The 21,563-nt window shown below is 40.1% G+C and overlaps 2 protein-coding genes across 4 annotated transcripts in view; one reads left to right on the top strand and one right to left on the bottom strand.

Moving 5' to 3' along the window:
* Positions 1–9,904, bottom strand: part of atad2b (ATPase family AAA domain containing 2B) — a 65,488-nt gene extending 55,584 nt beyond the window's left edge. Inside the window, exons 1-14 of one of the 2 annotated variants that reach the window (XM_051408177.1) lie at positions 9,699–9,904; positions 7,883–8,049; positions 7,537–7,568; positions 7,289–7,436; positions 6,607–6,706; positions 6,367–6,496; positions 6,047–6,196; positions 5,858–5,933; positions 5,549–5,668; positions 5,212–5,323; positions 4,860–4,975; positions 4,503–4,677; positions 4,117–4,205; positions 2,882–3,041 (exon numbers count right to left, since the gene is read on the bottom strand). In XM_051408177.1, coding sequence (XP_051264137.1) covers positions 2,882–3,041; positions 4,117–4,205; positions 4,503–4,677; positions 4,860–4,975; positions 5,212–5,323; positions 5,549–5,668; positions 5,858–5,933; positions 6,047–6,196; positions 6,367–6,496; positions 6,607–6,706; positions 7,289–7,436; positions 7,537–7,568; positions 7,883–8,049; positions 9,699–9,797 — 1,674 coding nt within the window. In that variant the 5' untranslated portion in view covers positions 9,798–9,904. The remainder of the gene's footprint in view (positions 1–2,881; positions 3,042–4,116; positions 4,206–4,502; positions 4,678–4,859; positions 4,976–5,211; positions 5,324–5,548; positions 5,669–5,857; positions 5,934–6,046; positions 6,197–6,366; positions 6,497–6,606; positions 6,707–7,288; positions 7,437–7,536; positions 7,569–7,882; positions 8,050–9,698) is intronic. The other variant, XM_051408178.1, reaches the window with a different exon arrangement.
* Positions 9,905–11,849: 1,945 nt separating this feature from the next.
* Positions 11,850–17,501, top strand: ubxn2a (UBX domain protein 2A). Of its 2 annotated transcripts, none has more exons than XM_051408886.1 (7): positions 11,850–11,968; positions 12,382–12,444; positions 12,809–12,911; positions 13,354–13,463; positions 14,750–14,887; positions 15,743–15,904; positions 16,576–17,501. In XM_051408886.1, exons 2-7 carry the CDS (start codon positions 12,401–12,403, stop codon positions 16,757–16,759), a joined length of 741 nt encoding a protein of 246 aa, XP_051264846.1. In that variant the 5' UTR covers positions 11,850–11,968; positions 12,382–12,400; the 3' UTR covers positions 16,760–17,501. The 2 variants fall into 2 exon arrangements, with proteins under 2 accessions (XP_051264846.1, XP_051264847.1); XM_051408887.1 differs by having other exon boundaries at positions 11,874–11,968; positions 12,814–12,911.
* The last annotated feature ends 4,062 nt before the right edge of the window (positions 17,502–21,563 follow it).

The raw sequence follows: 21,563 nt of genomic DNA, 5'->3' as shown, positions 1-21,563 counted from the left end.
ATACGATGTCGTTTTGAAAAAAATCTCCGTAAACACGGCGTCGTTTCCAGAAATATCTGCATCCACACGGATTTACTGAGACGACCCAAAACGCTGTAGTACATATGCCAGGCCTGTATTTGGCGCTGTGACGCCGCCACACCAATACACTAAAACCGGAAGAGAAGCCATGGAGCATGCGCTGTTTACAAACAAGTAGTAGTAGTCCGCCATTGTTGTTGTTGTTATGACACGTCTAGCGGTGGCGGCTGAGGTTAAAGGCTAGAGAGGTGGGGCTAATACGTTTTCGCCGTCCAGACGACTCCGGGCAATCAGGCGTTTTCAGATTATCCCACTCTGGGACCCGTTTCCAAAAAAAAGTATGTTTTCACACCCCCGAAAACGCCGTATCCGTCTGGACACGAGGCCAATACGATAAAGTATTTATCCGGATTCGAGAAAAACGTATTCTTGAGGACAGGCCCTAAGAGTGTCTAATGACACCCTTATGCATGCTGACAAAGGTGAAAGCTCACTCTTTATTCTTCTCGATCTGACTGCAGCATTTGATACCATCGATCATGTGATTTTTCTCTATAGATTACAGAACTGGGTTGGGTGGTACTGGTTTAATTCCTATTTGACTAATAGAGTCTTTAATGTCTACATAAATAATCATGTTTCCTCCTCCACTCTCCTGCTGTGTGGTGTCCCTCAGGGGTCAGTTCTTGGTCCAGTTCTGTTCTCCCTGTACATGATTCCTCTGGGTCATTTGTTCAGTCATTTCCATGACATGTCATACCACTGTTATGCTGATGACACACAGATCTACTTTTCTGCGAAACCCAATAACTTGAATCAACTGTCCTCTCTCCATGAGTGCTTAGCTGCCACCAAAGACTGGATGTCTCTTAATTTTCTCCACTTAAATCCTGACAAAACTAAAATAATTTAATTTGGCCCTGAAAACTTTGTCAATGCAGTTGATAAGTTTATTAGACCATTACGCACAAATATCAAACCCACTGCTAAGAATCTGGGTATCATCTTCGACCAGTATATGACATGTTACAAAACTTGTCCAATCCTGTTTCCTGCAGCTACGAAATATAGCAAAAATCTAAGGTTTCTTGTCCTCCAGTGATCTTGAACTATTAATTCACAGCTTAATTTTCTCCCGTCTAGATTACTGTAACTCCCTCTACACAGGCCTCAGTCAAGCTTCGTTAAATCGTTTGCAGTTAGTACAAAATGCAGCCGCCAGACTTTTAACCAGAACCAGCCGTCGGTCCCACATTATTCTTGTGCTCACATCCCTTCATTGGCTTTCTGTAAAATTCAGAATCAACTATAAGATTACAGATCTTATAATTAGTACATAAGGCACTTCATAACCTTGCCCCCAGTTACATTTCAGATCTCCTTGTTCCCTCATTCCACTTCTCGGCCACTTCGCTCCTCCAATCTAGGACTTTTATCCATTCCCGGTGCTAACTGCAAAAGTAAACGTGCCCGTACTTGTGCTGTTTCAGGCCCAACATTGTGGAATAGTCTTCCCCAATCACTCAGATTCACTGAATCTGTGGACTGTTTTAAGCGGCTCCCTATGTATGTTTGGTTGGGTATGGTTATACCCATATGTATATTTGTTGTTTATAAAGCACTTTGGATCTCTGTGTTATAAAGGTGCTATATAAATAAAGCTTTACTTACTTACTTACTTACTTACATGTTAAACTGCCGCAGTGGTTGCCGCTACTACCAAACAATGTAAATTATTTTTTATTTAACATGTCATTTAAATATGTTGCATAAGACAGGACAAAGGGAACAAACAAAACATGACAATGATACCAAGAAAATCACATCATAAATACCATAATTAAAAGCATGTTCTACTCAAATTAACTATCTATATCTATCTCTTTCTCTTTCAAGAACTGACAACAGCAAGAAAAAAATCAAAATGGAATCAAATGTGCGAGTGAGCTCAACTGAAGGGCTTGCTAACACTTCAACACAATGCGCCTTTCAATTCATTGCATCGTCTCCACAGGACTCTGCTTTGATAAGCAGACATCAAGAGCAAAGTGGTCTTTGTCGTGAATCAAGGGCAATGGTTTTCATCATCTTTCATCACATCTCCCCCTCTATTCAAAAGATGCCACTGAGCCAGATTTCATACCAGTTTCTAGTTTGGGTACTACCAGGAGGGAGCTGAACTTGAATGTGTAGAGAGGATTGCTATTAGCAGAAGAGCAAGGTTTTAAATCAGTCAGAGCTCACTGGTGAGCTTAGCCAGCAATGGCCTGCAGATTAGGCTTTGATTACCAATGATCCTACTGTGCGGACAAACAATGCAAGGCGACCCATTAGACAGGCTCAATGGGGAGGTGTCACCTACACCAAGCTGTTTATCTGACTGACTGTCACTTTACACACATGTAACATTGTTTTGTGCATAGCAGGAAAAAAAGGACAAGTCTCCCCAAGTGCAACATTAAAGCAATCAGAATCAGAATTGAAGAATTGATTTTTAATTTTCCAGAAACCTAATGAGCATCTGCTTTGCCACTTGCTTGTTGGATCAAAACATCCAACAGCGAGGAAAAAAATACAGTTGAGGAGACTTTTAATAGCCAGAGGGCCGAATGTACTAAATTTGTCGCAGGACTCTTATGAGTACAACACTAATTACTTCTGCATTATATTGTGTCAAAAAACTGTATTTATTGTATATGTCGGATTTCTGTGGGTAATATGCATTCTTTTTAAGGCGGAGATGAAGAGTTAATGCTTCTATAATGAAAAACACATCCACTGAAAATCCACACAGACTTTGTGTGGTTGGGTCCAGGAACATGTCCACTGTACACAATATTGATGTTTTACTTTGTCTCACCTTCTTGTCAGGCAGGTTGAACAGAAACTCCCGGTCAAAGCGTCCAGGCCTCCTGAGTGCCGGGTCGATAGAGTCAAGTCTGTTTGTAGCACCAATGACCACTATCTCCCCACGACTGTCCAAGCCGTCCATCAAGGCCAGCAGTGTGGACACAATAGAACTGGACAGATGGAAGGAGGAGGTGGGACAGAATTTAATACATGCCATTTAGTATTCAGCTGTATCTAATCTTTAAGTATACGTGCATACATTTAGTAGAGCTCAAGTACTTGACTCTTGAGTGGATCCTGACAAGACAAACACAAGCTTATTTCTGTAAATAGTACACAGACCTGGTCTATCAAACACGCATATTGAACAAAACAGTGTGGGGCAAGTGTTCTATTTCCGTGTTGACTACAGCTCTATGCATGTATTTACCCAGCATGGCAGAAAGAGGAGAGCAGCTATAAACTCAAGCACACGCACATTTCATGTTTTGAATTAACTTTGGTCTAGAATTATCTTACATTTCATGGTTACAAATATTCCATTTTCTAGATGGCAACCACAAGGATCAACTGCAAGCTGTGTTTGTGTAATAGGATACTTCCTCACCTACAGTTCATATTGAAATGCTCTAAATCAGAAGGAAAACTGTTATGATTTCCATTTCTATGGCTGCTTGCTGTCAAATAAACAAACAAATATGGACTCAAGTGTCCCTGAAGTGAAGCACCCAAATCCATATCCAGCCAATTTCTTCCAAAATCAAAGCTGCAGCACCAGCAGTTTTGAACCTGCAGAAACCTGCACCACCTATTGGCAAGGACAGTAACAGCACCGGGGTATGTCTTCATGCCCATGTGTGCGAAAGTAAAAGCAGGCACAGTTTTGACACTTTCACCACTGCATGTCACATCTGTTAAGTACAGCTGAGGTTTGCTGAGGTTTTTATAGCTTTTGTGTGGAAAGGGAATAAAAGGAAAATAAAAAGATAAATGCGTGCTTTAGAGTTGGTGAGTAACTAACAAGCCAATTCCAGAAGGTGCTTAGTAATTCTGTCACTTCCACTTTGATGATTACAGACATATGACACAAAGAAACTACTACTGAGGTTGTTCACTGCCAAACTGATAATTAGTGCAATTTTACACTGGGCCATGTTAGAGGCTACAGCATGTTTCAAGAATACACATGTTTACAGAACAGTTGTACCTTCTTTGATAAGAAGGTTACAAGCAAATTAGCCTTACCTGTGTATCTGGTCTTGCCTGCTGGAGCGAACAGGAGCCAATCCATCAATCTCATCAAAGAAAATTATGGATGGCCTCATCAGATAAGCCTGATCAAAAGGAAACAACACCAAACACAAAACATTATGCTCATTGAAACAATATATTAAAAAATAGATGGGGTCAGTTTACTTACGCAGAAGTTTGTAAATAAAACTTAGAAATCAATTTTCTCAAAAAAGTGAAAGGAAATATGACAATATTGAGTTACAATCATTAACACACATGAAACACCGGAACTGAAAATATTCTGCCAGCAACAAATTAATATTTAGATTTACATTGTGGAGTCAATTCAGGTCAAGTGACTGAAGCTATGGTAACATGGACACTGTCCAAAAAATTACCTGGTCAAAGAGCAGGCGTAGCTGGCGTTCTGATTCACCGACCCACTTGCTAAGGCAGTCGGCTCCTTTCCTCATGAAGAAGGAAACCTTCCTGTCTCCGTGGCTACACTCATTGGCAAGCGCCCGTGCTACCAGAGTCTTTCCTGTCCCTGGAGGGCCATAGAACAAACACCCTCTAAAGAGGAGAGGACATGGGATTATCTCATATGCATGTAGAGAAACAAAGAAGAATGTCATCATGAAAGCAGACAGCATATCTGTGATCAGATTTTAGTATAGTCTGTTTTCAATCAAACTTGACAGAAAATACAACAAAATTAAAAACCAAATAAAGTAACCTTGAAATCACATTCTCACCTGGGAGGCTGAATCTTAAACTTCTCAAAGATCTCAGGGTAAAGCAGTGGGAACACTACCATCTCCTTTAGTGACTGAATGTGATTACTGAGGCCACCCACACTGTCAAATCTCACCTGGGGAGAAAATACATTTTGAACATTCGCCTATGAAAAATAAATAAGAAAAAATAAGAAAATCTTAAGCACAAAGCCTCTCTGTATGGCCCCAAAAAGAAATGCTAAAATATAACTAAAGATATTTATTCAAAGACTTATTACTTTTTAGCTGCATCTCATAAAAACTTGAAGATTTCCAAGTTTTAAGACTAAAACTGTCCAGCTTTTTGTTATGTAGTAACTATTATACTCACTGAGCTATCAAGGTTCATGGGATCCACATCAGCCAAGCTGGCACCCACTTTCACCCGATCACGCAGTACCCCACTAGCCAGGTCTTCTGCAGTCAAGTTCATGGGCAAACATCTGTGAAAACATAGGACTGACATAAGCAATTACATCTAAAGAGTACAAATACTTAGTCACACACAAGTATAGCACAATGGTCACTGCTTCAGCCCTTGTACTAATGTCAACAGTCCTAGATCTATTATTTTATAGTTCTTAAAAAGCTATAATCAAAGCAAAAGTAAAACAGAGAAAGATGAAAGGAAAATAAAAAGTCAGAAGAAAGGAAGCAGCAGCAGTCACCTGTTCCTTGCCCGGGTCATACTCTTGCTTTTTCTCCGCTCAAATCGCTCTTCATCAGAAGACGAGGTGGTGTCACTGCTGTGAATGGCATGTTTCTTCACTCTGGAGAAGTGTGACAATCTAGAGTCAGTGTCACACCGTTACGCAGTCACATTCAGAGACAAGTGGAGGTGTAAAAAAAAAAATAACTTTTTATAACCACAGCTCTGACTTCATTAATCATGGTAGTGAAAAAGCTGCTTAAGAGTCACACATTGTCACCAATTTGGCATCAGATTTAACTAGGAGTTCTCACAGATTTCTACTAACCTTATATGGCTTCTTCTTGCTGGGGATCTGTGGGTGTCAAAAAGTGAGGGGTTGCTCTGTTTTCTGTTCACAGGCTCTAAGAGAAGCAAACACAAAGCAACTGGTTTTCACACACACCAAACCTCTAAAGATAGTTTCAAATGTCATTAAGCTTGAGGGAAAACCAAAAGAAAAATAATAAGCAATTACCAATCGGTGGTGCCTCATATCTCTGCACCGTTTTTCGCTGCCTCAAGTTGTATGGTCTGTCATTTTCCTCTCCCGCCTCTTCCACTTCATCTCCTTCATCATCTTCATCGTCGTCCTCTGCATCCTCCTCCTCTTCTTCACCGTGAGAATCTGAAAGTCAAACGTGTGGCATAAAAACTTCCGACAATACCACCAAATTTGACCTTTTAAAAAGATTCACTCAAAGTAAGTTTAACAATTGAAGTTTTCAGAAATTCAGTTAAAGATGAGGTGGTTCTCTCTCCACTGATTTATAAGTAGAACATCAGTAGGAGACTGACCTTCCGTCCCTTCCTCTTCTTCCTCCTCCTGCTCAGTTTTGCTCATGACTTTGTGGTGTGTGGGCATGCTGAAAGTGCTCCTGCGCATGGATTTCCTGCGCTTCACCCGGGAATACATGTCGATGTTTTCCTGGAAAAACATGGCCTTCCTGCTATCACTTATATTCACATAAGATCATCAGGCAGTCGTAATGTACTTTTCTTGCTCTGGGTTGTGTGTTACAGCAGAGCCACACTTACCTCCTCAGTGTCTCCGGTCCACATGCGAAGTCGCTCCACCTCACGGTTCTGCCTGATGCTGCTGATGTTGTCCATCTCCTGAAGGACAGCCTCAGCAGTGCTGTAGACACACAGAACAACACAGAATATGACAACACAGAAGATGGCAACCAAACCAACAATACTTTTCCCCAGGAATGTAACTACACATCACAGCGACACAGGCTGCAGCAACTGGGATTGGTCCACTGATGTGTTTATTGTCTGAAAATGGGAAGCGAAAATCCAGATGACTTTATAATGCTGTTTGAGGATCTTGCTATAAACATACACACATTTTCAGACAAGTGTGTCCTCACACGCACACAGACAAACAGGGACACACAGGACGCTGTCTGACTGCATGACATGCTCCTCTGTCCCCTCATATTCCCTCAAACTTTTCTTTCACAGGTGAAAAAAAAAAAAAAAAGAAACGAGGAAAACAAAGGGATAAGCAGGTAGAGACGAGTGAGAGTTTCAGTTTCAGTCAAAGCTCAACAAAGTGGCATAGAAACTCCACCACCAACAATTGTTTTGTCAGTGCTACTTCCATAAAAATGCAGACACATCATCGCACAAGTATAAATGTTCAGCGTACCTAATTTGCATAGGTTTGATGTGTAGAGCCCACTAAATCAGTAGAGTAGTAAATGCTACCTACCTGTTGACCAGCTGGTCAAACAGCAGGCTCTGATTGAGGTGTTCAAATTGGCTCTTCTTGACCCGGCAGCTCCTCTTCAGCTCCACATGGCCATTCATGTGAGAGTGATCTCCCCCTCCGCTCTCTTCATTCCGGTGACTCATATGGGCTGCAGCATTAACAAAAAATTAATTAGGGACCAATTCTTAAATGCATATTTTCAATGTATGGTATAAAAGAAAGAGACAATTTGAAAAGAATTGCATTACCGTGTCCATTTTGCATTATGCGAGAGGACAACCTAGGGGGAAAAAAGTACAAAGTGAAAATATGTATGGACATATGCACAGAAGAAAACAATTAATCACACATAATACTGTATGAGAGTTCACATTTAAGTTACAATATATGATATGAAAGGAAGAGAACTTGACACCAAACAGCTTATTTCTTGACTTTACTTTGTAAACTTTGTAAACTTTGTACAGACAAATAAACTAATGAACTAAATGATTTGAATACACCTTTGTCTTAACAAAATCACTGTGCTGCAGAATATCATGCACAGCCATTCAGAGAATCTTATGATGAGGGAAACAAAGGCCAGCAGCTGACCTGGTACGGTAGGTGGGAATGTCCCAGCTGACCCTCTGGCCCTTGGTCTGAGGGGACGGGGAGGTATCACTGGAGCTGGGCTCGGAGGCAACCTGCCGGCGCGTCCGCTTGGAGGGGGGAGCCAACCGCGGACTGCTGGGACTGCTCACATCACTACTGGGCTCCTTCTGTTGTACAAACAAACATTGTACCAATTTAAGAGCGGAAGATGGGGAGAAGAATAACAAACAATCAGAACATGCAAGCAAGGGAAAACGTATAATAACATGACAGCCTCTCACAAATATTTGCATAAAAAATGTGTTCGTCCCATCAATCATTGCATGAAGCCAGAATATTGAGCAAATAACAAGCAAGCATGACCAAACTGCTCAAGTAAAAAATAAAATCATGACAAAAGACTTCAAGGACAGAAGAGAGCAAAAGTTCCAAATGGCAAAACCAGAATAATAGAGTACTAAGACAAGCCACCTTGTACCCATCTCCTTAATGTATTCTCTGAATCACAATACAGACAACCAGACATATGCCCTTGATGCTGATGCCCTTCACAGCTTAACTTCCCTGACTATCTGCAATGCCTGCATAGGGGTTGTCTGACTGGATGGATGGATGGATGCAGACAGACTGCAAAGTGCAGGATGTACTAACAGTGAACAAATGCACGGCTGTGGCCTGATGGGTGCACCCTGAAGTCATCCCTCATTTAACTCATTTTCCAAACATAGTCACAAAACGACAGTCAGTCCTAGCAACAAGTTTTTGACAACAAGGTCTACACACAGCCAACTGAGCGAAATGGTTGGGAGTTCAGCGTCCAAAAACAATCACAATGTCTTGTAAATAACATTGTGAAAGTGTAAGGTTTATCACTCTAAAGCCTTTGAATCGCAATTCAACAAAGTATAAAACCTTGCCAAACAGCCAGCCCATTAAAACCTCAAGAATGTGTTAATGGCTATCTATAAATGATCATATCTTTGAATTATAACGTTCGTCTCTGCTGTGATAATTGTAAATAACGCGGACACACAGGACCTCTTGCCTGGCATAACCTCAATGTTTACATTTTGAGACAAAGACTGACAGTCCGTTAGTAGGTCAGACGACAGTACAAACTAAGGCTATTTATTTAGTGTTCATTTTGAATAGGTAGACATATATCCTTCGGTATAACGTTATATCAGCGCGTTTAAAGCATGTGTAAAGCAAAAACGTGCTTTATATAGGTCTGTGGGGCATTTACAACAGAAAGTTCACCAAGTTCAGACTTGTTAATACGGGACTTGAGCCAGCCAACTGTTTTGAACCTGGGACTCCCTTCCCCCACTGTAAACTAGCTCTCGGGCTAGCTATAACCTACAAACGCTAGCTTATCTAAAGCTTTATCTCTCTATTTGAGAATATAATAACGCCACTGGTTCCAGGGCGGCGAGCTGAAGTAATGCTTATAGCCCCATGTCAAACCCCCAGTTGTCTTTATTTGGAGGGCTAATTTGTGGCGACAATGGTGAAATGAAGTCAGCCGGGTAAAATTGTCAAACACAAAGGGAACTCAACTTGGAGCTAGCCAGGAGTCGCTAGCTTGTAATCTGACAGCTGAACAAGACGTCCAGTGCGAACGACACGCGTATGAATCGCTGCATTCAAGTCTTTTATTGTGTATCTGCGTGACTGCGCGGGTGTCAAGTTCAATACTGCTCGTACTTTGCTGTGAATAATACATTATGTGGAGCACCTTGAGGCCACGGCTACAGCTACCTAGCCAACTAGCAGAGCCAGCTAGCTCGCCGGCAAAGAAAGGAAACCGGCTTACATGTTCCTCAGAGTTTCGCTCGTTTCTCGACGACGACCTAGTCCTCGAGGAGATGTAGGGACCGCTCCCCGGCCGTGAGCTTTTCCTTGTGTTCACCATGTTTTTTCCTTTTGTCTGCCCTTACTGATTCTCCCTAGCCGGCTCCAAACACTGCCTCAGTGAGCGCAGCATCGAGGCGCCATTTCTCTCTCTCTCTCTCTCTCTCTCTCTCTCTCTCTCTCTCTCTCTCTCTCTCTCTCTCCCTGTCTAGCTCTCGCTCTCTCGCTCTCTCGCTCTCTCAAGTGGATATGGGTCTGTTTGGCAGGTGCATACATTTTTGCTGACTGGACTACTACTACAAAGAACTACTGGCCTAGTTATGGGGATACTATCCAATATAACATGATAATCAATACAAAAAGAATTGTATTGTGTTGTTATGGGTTATAATGAGCAGTTTACAGTAGGGCTGTTTACAGTGAACATTGAGGATACAGATGTATTCCATAAAGTTAAATAAAGTCACTCCACTATTAAGTTCTACTGAGGACAATAAGTCCCTAAAGGACTATTAAAGAAGCGTTAATAAGTAGAGAAAAAGATCATAACCTCAATGCATGTAGTCCAAGTTAATAATAATAATAATAATTTATAATAATTTCAGATAGAGAGTGGGGCAATAACAGTGGAACGTCTGAAACCTTTGATCATACTAGGTTTTCTTTGAAGTAAAAGTGACATTAAACCAAACGGTAGCTAGCCAAGAACTGATCCTTTCCAGAACCCCTGCGGGATTATTTGACCCCAGTTTGGGGACCACTGCTGAAACCCAAACCTGTGTGTGTTTGTGCATGTGTTGGTTGTACTATTTCTGGCTTGACTGAAGATGCAACTGTGCTAGCCATCTGTTTCATGTTTTTGGTTCAAGCTATGTTTTTTATTTTAAAAGCATAATCAAAACCATTTTCATTTTAATATAAATTATAAGTTATGTTTGTGCGCATGGAGTTGCTGAAGGCATTATCTGTGATCCAAAGGTAAGAAAAGGTGTGTATATAGCCACCAAAACACAAGACTCAAACCTTTTATTATTCTCATATTAAAAAACACCAAATTTCTCTGACTCAACCAATCTGTTGAGAAATATAAAATTAATCAATCTAATACTCTTCAAGAATATATATATATATATATATATGTGTGTGTGTGTGTGTGTGTGTGTGTGTGTGATTGTACCTTGAATCTATAGTCAGGACAGTTTTTATTACAGTGAGTAAAAATCACCTGTATGCATTTAAAGACTACAAAAATGTAAGTTTTCACTTTGGTGAAGTATATGACTTTACTTGTGATTAGATGATCTGCTCCTAGTGGCCAATAGGAGGCATGACAAGGTATAGATAGAGTGTTGATTTAAGAAAATCATATTAATATTCCACAGAGGAAGATCATATTTCAGTCGTGGTCATTTTAATCTCACTGCACCACATATATGTACTAAATATATATTTGTGGTTCAGTGATTAGTCATTTTTGAACATTTAGAGGCCACTCATGAACTATCAGTATGAAAGTGTGAATTTATTTTCAAAGGGACTTTCTTTCTTGACTTGGAAAGTTTAAAGACAGAAAACTGGTGTTGGACACACTCAGTTGGGGCAAGGTCAAAGGTGACAAGACCAATGTACTGGATGGACCTAAACTAGGATATATGTGAAAGAAAGAAACAATGTGTTTTGTTCTTGTCTGAAATGATGTTATGTTGTGGTGTTGTTGTTGTTGTTGTTGTTGTTGTTGTTGTTTCTTCATCTGTGTGTATGTTTCTCAATTAATTAATTAATAATTTTTGGTATTTATATGTTTTGGTGCTCAAATATTATTTGAAAGATGTATACTGTTTGTGGGGGGGGATTAAATGCATATAATACTGCAATGCAATTAGGCAATTTAGTGTCAAAAAATAGCACAGGACTGATAACATATGTAATAATGGTCTAATTGTTGTCAACACAGTCAGATAGACAGGCAGGCAGGCAGGCAGGCAGGCAGGCAGACAGACACATTCGTAGTATCCCTGTGTGTATCAGGTGTATTTCCCATGCCATTTAATACTGCATCATCAGTTTCAATTAGATGAGGATGTGCTGAGCTCAGCGGTTCAGTTTCGTTACGACAAAAACTGTCGATTTACGGCGGTGTTACGTCACGCGTATTCCTCAACAGAAGAGACGCTGCCCGAAACTTGTGGCTGCAGATGTGTAGCCCGGGATTAACCGACAAAACACGGACTGGTAAATCAGTATTTGACCTTAACCTTAATACGGGCATGCAAATAAGCTTCTAATGTGTGCGTGTGCGTGTGTGTATATGTGTTTATAAGCCGTGTTGTTACACACAGGCCCTGTGTCGTGGGCTCTGTGCGCGTCCACGGCTTTCTGACGCCCACTTACATAATTAACGATAACGTTTTAGGCTGCTTGGTTGTTTATCGAGGAAGTTATTGAGCTTTATTTAAATGGCTCTGGCTCTTTTTGGAAGTTTACACCGACATTGTGCTCGTGAATGCCAGGGAATACATTCAGTGTTACATAATAAACCCTGAAGCTAATAAAGGTTACCTCAAAATATAGCTTACCAAACTTGCCTGCGAAGGTGATAGGCCCCGTTGTATGACGTCTTCTCTGTCCACTTGTTATTTTCTTAGATGGAAAACACAAAACGTCATGAAAGAGATTGACACTGTGGGTGGCGAGAAAGATGAGAACTGGTAAGTCACAATATATTGCGGTTGTGAGAAAGTTTGCCTTAAAATCTCTCATAGTTACATGGAACAATTGTTTCTAAGAGTTCCCTTAACTCCTCTGGTCCTGTAGTGAATCAACAGCTTCCAACAGCAGTACAACTCACTGGATTTTATGTAGGATGGTATAATCTGTGAAGCGTCTAGAATGAGAAATCAATTTGGTTGGACAGCAATGTGTCAAACCTAAACACTTAATGTCATTTCTGGATTGAGAACTCAATATTGCAGTTTTTCTGTACAAATCGCCTGCAGGCTAACTGCAGGCTGGATTCAATAAGACATTTAATGACTGAGTTGCACATGTCTGCTTTTCTTGACGGGTTGTCAGTGAAGAAAATGAAGAGGAGGCTCCAATGAGGCGAAGTTTCTCGGTAGAGGACCTCCTTGATGAGGTGGAGAAGATCTGTTACGATGCCTCGGGGACATCAAAGGTCAGACATGAATTCACACCACTAGATCCTGAGGGACAAATATCTCCTAGTGTGCGTTTTGAGCTGATATGGGAAAACATATAATATTTTAAGGTTTGTTGACAGTGCATTTATAGGCATATAGCATAAGAATGAATGAATGATAATGTCAAACACCCACATACTGTAATAATGTAATATGTATTAATCAAATCATACAATATGTATTTAATAAATAAAAAATGAGCGGCAGCGGGGGAAATGCATTTAGGTTGACATTTTAAAAATAGAGGTGACATTGTTAGGCAGAGCAATCTAGTGTGACATTTTAGTTATATGTGCTCACTTACGCATTTGTGTCAACACCTATGTGGCCACCAGAGCCTTCGGTTTGCTCTGGAGTTCAGCACATACAGGGATCAGTGTGTCTGATCGGGGCTCATTTTTGTGGCCTTCATTCCAGGTGGAGATGGTGGTGAGGCTGTGGAAGGATGGCTTCACCGTAAATGATGAGGAGTTTCGTAGCTACTCCATACCAGAGAATCAAGACTTCCTGGATGCTATCAAAAGGGGGTGAGTGAGTGACAGGGTTAGGGTTAGGGTTAAGTAAGATTTTACAACCTTAAAGCGCAAAGGGACCATGATATCATGAGGTCTGATACGGTTGTTGATTGATATCGATCGCTCAACAATTGCTTCAACAAGTGCTGAAATTTCTGGATTTTAATATGTCTCTGTCTGGCCTGAAACAGCAATAATGTGTTCCTCTCACACTGTCAAGCGGTTAAAGATGGAGGACAGTGCTACGTGCGATGGTCAGATATTGCAACACATATTATTCTCCAGCCGATCAAAAGCAAACGACAAAGCAGTGTTATCATTCTGATTTTATTGTGGTATTACACTTCATCACTAGATGTTCCTGTTGGCTCTGTGTTATATTGAGAAAATGGAACTTGTGTCTGTTTCTGAAGTTAATAAAAAAGATTAAATAACACTTTAATTGTAGTCAGATAGGATGTGTATATAATGTGGGTTTATTGAATGTGAGTTTAAAACCTGTTTGACTCGACTTGATGCTGTCACAGGTGTTGAGTTGCAACTAATGATTGTTTTCATTATTGATTAATCTGCCGGTTATGTTTCACAGCAGTCTATTAATTATTTGGTCTATAAAAAAATCAGAAAAGAGTAAAAAATTACCAACAGAAAATCTTAGAGCATATCAAATGTCATTTGAGAAGCCGGAATCAGTAAATGCTTTGGGCATTTTTGTGTGAAAAGAAACTCAAAGATTGAAGGATTATCACAACTGTTGCTTGATTATAGTTCAATTATTGATTAATTGAGTAAGAGTTGTAGCTCTACACTGGTTCACTGATACTGCAAGTTAAATAAGTTTTAGTTTAATTTCTCTCTGCTTGCTCATAATGGGAATTTTAGGCCTTAAAATGTCTTAAATATGATTTTAACAGGTTTTAGAAATTGATTGAAGAATGAATCAATTTCTTTGTACTTTTTTTTAACTCGTAGAAACCTGAAGAAACTCTGGGTTCACTTTTTCTGTTATGAAATACAAATGCAGACAACCCCTTTAAAGCTTAATATTACAGGAAAAATGTATGAACTATATACATACAGTGTATATATAGAGAACTGAACCTTATCTTTAACCCAAATGTAGCATAATGTCTGTCGCTGGTTCAGTCTTACAGTCAAACCCCATGAACTCCCAGTGGGAAATTAGATGCCCCTCCTAAAGACCACAAATAGGCGACATAAGATAGATAAGGCATAATGGTTCTTAGTGTTCATTTGTCATATTGATTGATTTGACTAGACTCTTTAATTTGTCCCAGGGAGCTTCCGACAGAGTGGGAGAGCAGAGCAGAGGAGGAGGAGCTGGAGATCAATGTGGAGGATCTGACGGAGGAAAATTATGTTCCCAAGAAAAAGGCCTTTCACCCCTTCAGCGGCCGAGGATACCGTCTTGGCAGGTAAGAGATAGTTGTTGTGATAATACTACCAAGTATCAGGTAAATATTATTATTATTATTATTATTATGTATGTTAATATAGGGTTTGACGTTTTAAAAAAATAATTATTTTGCAGATAAACATCCAAGAACTGTCATTAATAATTGATAGTATAGTGCCTTGGGGCGCCCCAGCCCCAGCTCACCCTGTTTTCAGTGGCTATAATGCATTTTTGTAGTCTATCTTCGGAACATTGTAGGTTTACCACAGTAGACAGACAGACACATGTCATTATCATCTGCTATCACATACTTACGTAGCATATGTAAGTGCAGTCTGATCGTCTCAGTACCACAGTTGTCTTTTCCTTAGTCCTCATGAATTCTCCTTCACATCTTTCCTTGACCGCATGGATGTTTTCCATCAATGTCAAGGAAAAGTGTTTAGGAAAGGACCTACTTTTTTTGAAAATTCAACCAGAGCCCAGGTTCAATCAAGCCTCTATCTCTCTCCTATTTCCTGTCTATCCTTAGCTGTCCCTATCAAATAAGAGTTTAAAAATTTGCAAAACAATGTAGTGTCTGTCTCAAGTCTGAAGTTCAAAGATACTATACCACTTTATACCACTAGGTGTCCTTCTATATTCAGGTATGAAAAAACCCACAAGCAAATCTGACCAAGCAGTCAGCCCGACAAACTGAAACCCTCATGTTCAAAACACCACTGTATGAATACTAAATCTTCCAGATTCCAAAAAATATTTTAACATGAGTTTGTCTACAGCAGTCAGTAATAAATGAGAAATAATTGCATTGCATATGCTGTATGTACTTTTAACTTGTTCTTAATCTGTTATGTATTCCTTTCACTCGCAGCGTTGCACCAAGAGTAGTGGCCAGGTCACCATCTGTGCACGAGGATGGAGAATCTCTTCCTATTCCCATGGTAACACTAGACCACGCCCTTCCTGTTACCTCCCTGCAGATCTGGTTGGCTGATGGCAGGAGATTGGTGCAGAGGTTTAACCTATCGCATCGGTGCGTATCGCAATGTCAAGGCCTAAACACATCTCTCCACATCTGAGCTTCACATATAGAACATCTACATATTAAAACTCTAACTCTACCCCGACTACACTGTCTGTAAGTCCCCTAATCTCAAGCATCGCAAGGAAGAAGTAGTTCAAGGGATGACAAAAGATTTTTGTTTGTACTAGCTCGGGAGGTGGTGAGGGGGTTTGTTTGAGGATTACGTAATGCTTTGTTCTAGTCTGCTGGAGTTGAACGCATGGTGCATGTTATATCCCCTGCCACAGCGCATGGGACTAGAGAAAACATAATCTGAGATGTAGCAACCAAGTGGATCTATAAAATCCCCAGAGAGGGATTGCGTAACTCGAATGCAGCATTTATATAACAGAGTTTGTAGCTTAAGGATGGAGAGGACTGAGTCCCTCTAACCTTCAGTGAGGAGTAGGGCTGCCATAGGATGGCTTGCATATGCTGGGTGGTGATTAATAATAGATTATGTTACTAGTATAGTGCCTCAGAGAGAAATCATGTGTCACAAGAGAGAGTAGAGTATTTCGCAGGCAATCGGAATCAATGCTTTGCTGCTGGACAGGAACAGACATGAGTAACAGTTCCAGCTCTGCCTTTCTTTACTACGTCCTGATCTTTCTTTTATTCTGTCTCAAATTCTTTTCTAGGATCACAGATGTACAAGATTTCGTGGCACGCTCCCAGAGGAGCTGCCCACCTTTCGTCCTGACAACATCACTTCCTTTCCGAGAGCTCAACAACAAAGAATTAAGTCTAGAAGAAGCAGATTTGGCCAACGCTGTCATTGTCCAGAGACCCCTGAACACACAGGCTCCGTTTGGACACTCCTGACTAAAAGGGCCCCCGTAATTCATCGACACCTCACCACGACCCGAATTGCAGTCCCAAGGCCTCCTATGATTTATAATCTTTTCTTTATCCCGCAGTTTGTGCTGCATTTAATGAATTTCCCTCTACAGTTTATTAATCTCTGTGTGGGATTATCTACAGTCTAATGGAGATATTGTCAGTTAGTTATCTCCAACATCACAGGCGCTCCCGAGCTGCTGTTGTCAATGCTTACTTTGTCTTCTTCCTCTGGAGGACAGTGTTTACCTGCCAACAGATCTCCCTAAACCCCCACACTCCAGAAAAAAACTGTCAAGGCAAACCGATTCTGTCGCCCATGCAGATGGTCAACCATGTGTGTCCATCTGTTGGTCTACCACATGTAACCCTCCTTCCTTCCCTCAGACACACACACACACACGTCACCACCAGCACCACCAACCAACTCTCTAAAGTCTTCCCAAACTGTGATCACCAGTTTTTTCTGCACTATTTACAGTATAAAAAAATCTCTAAGTTTACAATTTTATTTAATGAACATAAGATATTTTGTTTACACTGCTTTGTATTTATTTTGGCTTGCCTATTCGGGTCAATTAGTTTTACAATCTTTTGTGTTTTTTGTGAACATTTGCCTTTGTTTTTTGGAGGCGGGGTTAATTCAGAGTGTACTGTTTTGTTTTATTTGACTGCATCCTTTCAAGACATAACAAATCAAGGTACATTAAAAAATACCTCAAAATTCTTCAAATTTAAGATCTCTTCTTTGATGTAAAGCAAAATTGATATATATATATATATATATATATATATATATATATATTTCTGAAGCTGTTAAAAAATTCTTAATCGCTGTGAGAGTTCAAATTAATGTTAATACTGCCCAAGTGTGAAGACTGCTGAAAGAAATATTTGATATTAAAGTGTCCATCGGTTTCAAGTGATTATAATTATCAAGGTGATTATGACATGACACCGAGCAGCACCTTATTCCCTGCTGTAATGCAACATCTGTGCTGTTGTTACAGATTGAATGGGGATTTAGATTAAGGAGGCAGGGAGGGTATACTGATGTCAAAGAAGTCCGAGTTATCTGAGTTACTAAGACGTACTGTGGAAAGCATGTATCTGATGGTATGCAGTGTAACCACAGTGATCATTGTGTATTGATGAAGTCAGTGGCTTCACAGTAAAACCAGGGAGGCCGGGGATGGGTGTCTCTTGAATTTTTTTGTCAGAGCTCTCAAAATTCGTCAGCAAGTACCCTTATTTCTCTACTACAAATAGCAATGTTACAACTACTCCAACGATATCCCAGAATTCATTATTTGATGCAAAATACAAGGAGTTCCACTGTTACCTGCTCAGCCCTAACCCTGAAGAATTAAAAATTGAGATTACACCATAAAATATGGGTTTGAAATTATTATAAATTAATAGTTCTAACTTCAACACAAATATAGACTTGGGACAAAAAAGTACTCATCATCTGCATACTTCTTCACACAGCTATGGTATTTCACATTAAAGGCCAGGAAGGAAGCAGTCATACAAAGCAACAAAGTGGGTAAAAATAGCTTTTTTTTCTTCCTCAATGAGGCATCTTGTGTTTCTTAGCATGAGTAAGGACATGCATGTGCTTTTACACAAGTGTGTGCTTGCTTCTCCATCTCCAAGCTATCTGCCTGGCCTCTGGATGAAGGCGAACACCATTATCCATCTTCAATATTTAAAGCAACGGGAGGGCGGGGTGTGCAGAACAGGAGAGGGTATGTATTTGCTCATGGCTGAGGAAGAAGAGATGACAGCCTCAGGGTGGTCAAGGTCAGAGGAAGAAACTCAGCAGCAGAAATGTCTTGAATATTATAATCCCCTCTGATGAATTACTTTTCTATGAGGCCATGTTGCCCATTTCAGGATTTTTACCTGAATGTGCAGGCTGATATGCACCACTTGGTTGGCAGCCAGAGGGGGTCTGGCTAAAGAGTAAAAGAGAGCACATTTCCTTTGTGCTACATATTTAATAAGGCTAAGCATGCAGGGAATTACTTTCCCTTTAACTCCCACATTTCCTTTCAGAATGACCCTTTTACTCGTGCAGCAGCCAACCTTTCATTTTGCACATTCCTCTTCACGCATTATCAGAAACATACCCTTTCTAATGCAGGTCATATGCCTGACTTTTCTGCAGTGGTTCCTTTTTTATTGTCAGTAATGTGGTTTTGGTAGAGGGATTTGAATGCTTGGAATTTATGGAAAGGTCTGGGTTCATCAGCCAAGGTCTCCATGACATGTTTGCTGTCATGCTCTGAGGAGAGAGTAACTGTGGAGAGTAAACATCCTGCACTCATTATATTATAAGTTAAATACTGAATAAAGGACCTGTAAAATAACATTACACAAGATTTATTTTCATTGAGCTAACTCTGCAAAAGATTTTAGAAAATAAATGATAAAGGTTCAGATAAAGGGCATATTAAGCCTAATAATATGACGTATAATGTATTCTGTGGTTCTGAGGTAGTTTTTTAGAACTTGGGTTCAAAAGAGAGGCAGCATGGCGTTTAAAAGAAATTCACATTTTGAGGCAGGGGCATTCTAAAGGCCTATTCGCAAGAAAGTGGCACAGCTAAATAAGTCTGCATATTTGAGAAATATTTGTTTGTAGAGGCTTTGGGGGTGTAAAGACTACTCTCAGGGCTAGTTGGTAAACGTACCTACTGTAGCTGTATTTTGGAGCTTCTGGCAAGGGGCCTACTGAAGCTGAGTGTGCAGATAGTAGCAGTCAGATAAGGTTGTACACTTGATGTTCCTTTGCTCATCTGCATATGCCTCCACTGCCACACTTGGGTGACAGGCTAACATTAGAAAGTGAGTCTGCAGATTTTTTGTCATTGCTTCGTGCAAAGTCTACAGAAGCACACTGCTTCTCAGATACATTTGGTGTTGCAGTTGCTCAGGACGGCTTTGCTCTGCTTTGCTTGTGTGTCCTCCATTTTGGTAGTAAACACAACATTACTAGCTTAGTTTACTGACACGTCAATAGGACATACCAGGTGAAGCTGACAGTGGAGCACATAGACATGCTTATGGACTGTACATTTTGAATTGGAACAGGTCATTAAACCTTTGAAATGAATCAAGTCTGAATGAATTTTCAAATTTCAAATTAAAAGTGACATCCTTAAAAGTGACAGTACAGTGTACCTCTTACTGGTATGTAATCCTAGTTTTGGGGATTGTACATCATTTCTACTAGCTTCTTCTACTAGCTAAGATCCTAACATGACAGTAAGTTCACATAGTTTATTTAAGAAACGTACAGTACCATTAACTCTTTGTGGAGAAGTTCATTGTATACTCCATTAAAGGAGGTTAAATAAAAGTGAATGGTGCAAGATAGCTAATAAGCTACAATAGATTTCAATACTTTGGACCGTGCACCTCTTTGTTCCCAGCACTGTCAAAATGACTTTCTTCAAAATTCAAGTTTAACTTGACCTAAAACATTTGCACAGATTTGGGTCCATGAGCAAATCCACTAATCTCTGGGATTCAGTTCTAATAAACTGCTAAATTTCATTGTTTTATATGTTGGTGTGACCAGGCTTTAATGAAAGACACTATCCAATATAAAATATAGAATCCCCTTAGAACATAACCCATTCTGGGGTCTAGAAGTCCGGATATGTTGGTTTGTGCTGCTTTCATTTAGACCTTTCTTATCTTAAAGGTCCAGTGTGTAACATTAAGGAGGATCTATTGGCATTTTGGAGCATCTATTAACATCTATAGGCAAATGGAATATAAAAATAATAGGTATGTTTTCATTAGTATGTAATCACCTGTAGAATGATCTGTTTTCACATACAGAGGGAGCGGGTCCACATCTACCAAGTCCACCACGTTGAACCGATATGTTTCTACAGTAGCCCAGAATGGACAAACCAAACGCCAGCTCTAGCCAGGGCCTTTCGCGGCCACCATAGTTTCTCCTGCACACTCTCATTCCCAGGTCATCAGATATTAACGCAAGTGGTGTTCAGTTGGTTGCAATCTAGAACTTCACCGCTAGATGTCGCTAAATCCTACAAACTAGTCCTTTAAATCCACTTCATGAAAGTGCAGTAATAAAGCACTGTAGTAACCCTTTAAGTAAACCTACTACTGTACTGTACTGCGCTGGAATGTAAAATGTTATGTAAACTATGATGATTACATGATCATGATGATGATGATGATGTGAAATTATGCAGTGATCTTGAGCGCTTCCTTGTTGAGTCCTTTTTCCACACACGCACACCTTCCTGGCTCCTTGTTCCAGAGAAACACGCAGGTAATTCTCCGTGAGTGAGCTGAAACCAAACCGCATTTATGACATTCCACTTGTGCCACACCACTTTCTGAGAAACCACACTGCATGAGAATGTTACCAGTGCGAGGATAATAAGAATACACTAATTACAACAGATTTATATGAGATAGGACACTTTTTGTAAACAAAGGAAACCAAACCATTTTATACTGAATGTGCCAAGAAAAAGAACCGGTTCTGATTTAAATCTTACCTATCAAGTGTAGATTATAATGGGATTATTTAGAATTGTTTGTCACACAAGATTAAAAATAGCACAATTTTGTCATTATTTAACAAAAAAACACTATATAAGCTTAAAAATGATACCAAGTGTTGTTTGTGGCGTTTGTTGCATTGCCAAAACGCACATTGATGGTGATGATGTCAAACCATCGCTCGCCATAATCTCCTCACAGATTAGCACACGCACACATGCATAACCTCCAATCC

This window comes from Dicentrarchus labrax, unplaced genomic scaffold (genome assembly GCF_905237075.1).
Source record: "Dicentrarchus labrax unplaced genomic scaffold, dlabrax2021, whole genome shotgun sequence".
In the NCBI taxonomy this organism is placed as follows: Eukaryota; Metazoa; Chordata; class Actinopteri; family Moronidae; genus Dicentrarchus; species Dicentrarchus labrax.
Note: the sequence above shows the minus strand (reverse complement) of the source record. Positions and strands in the feature narration are given on the sequence as shown.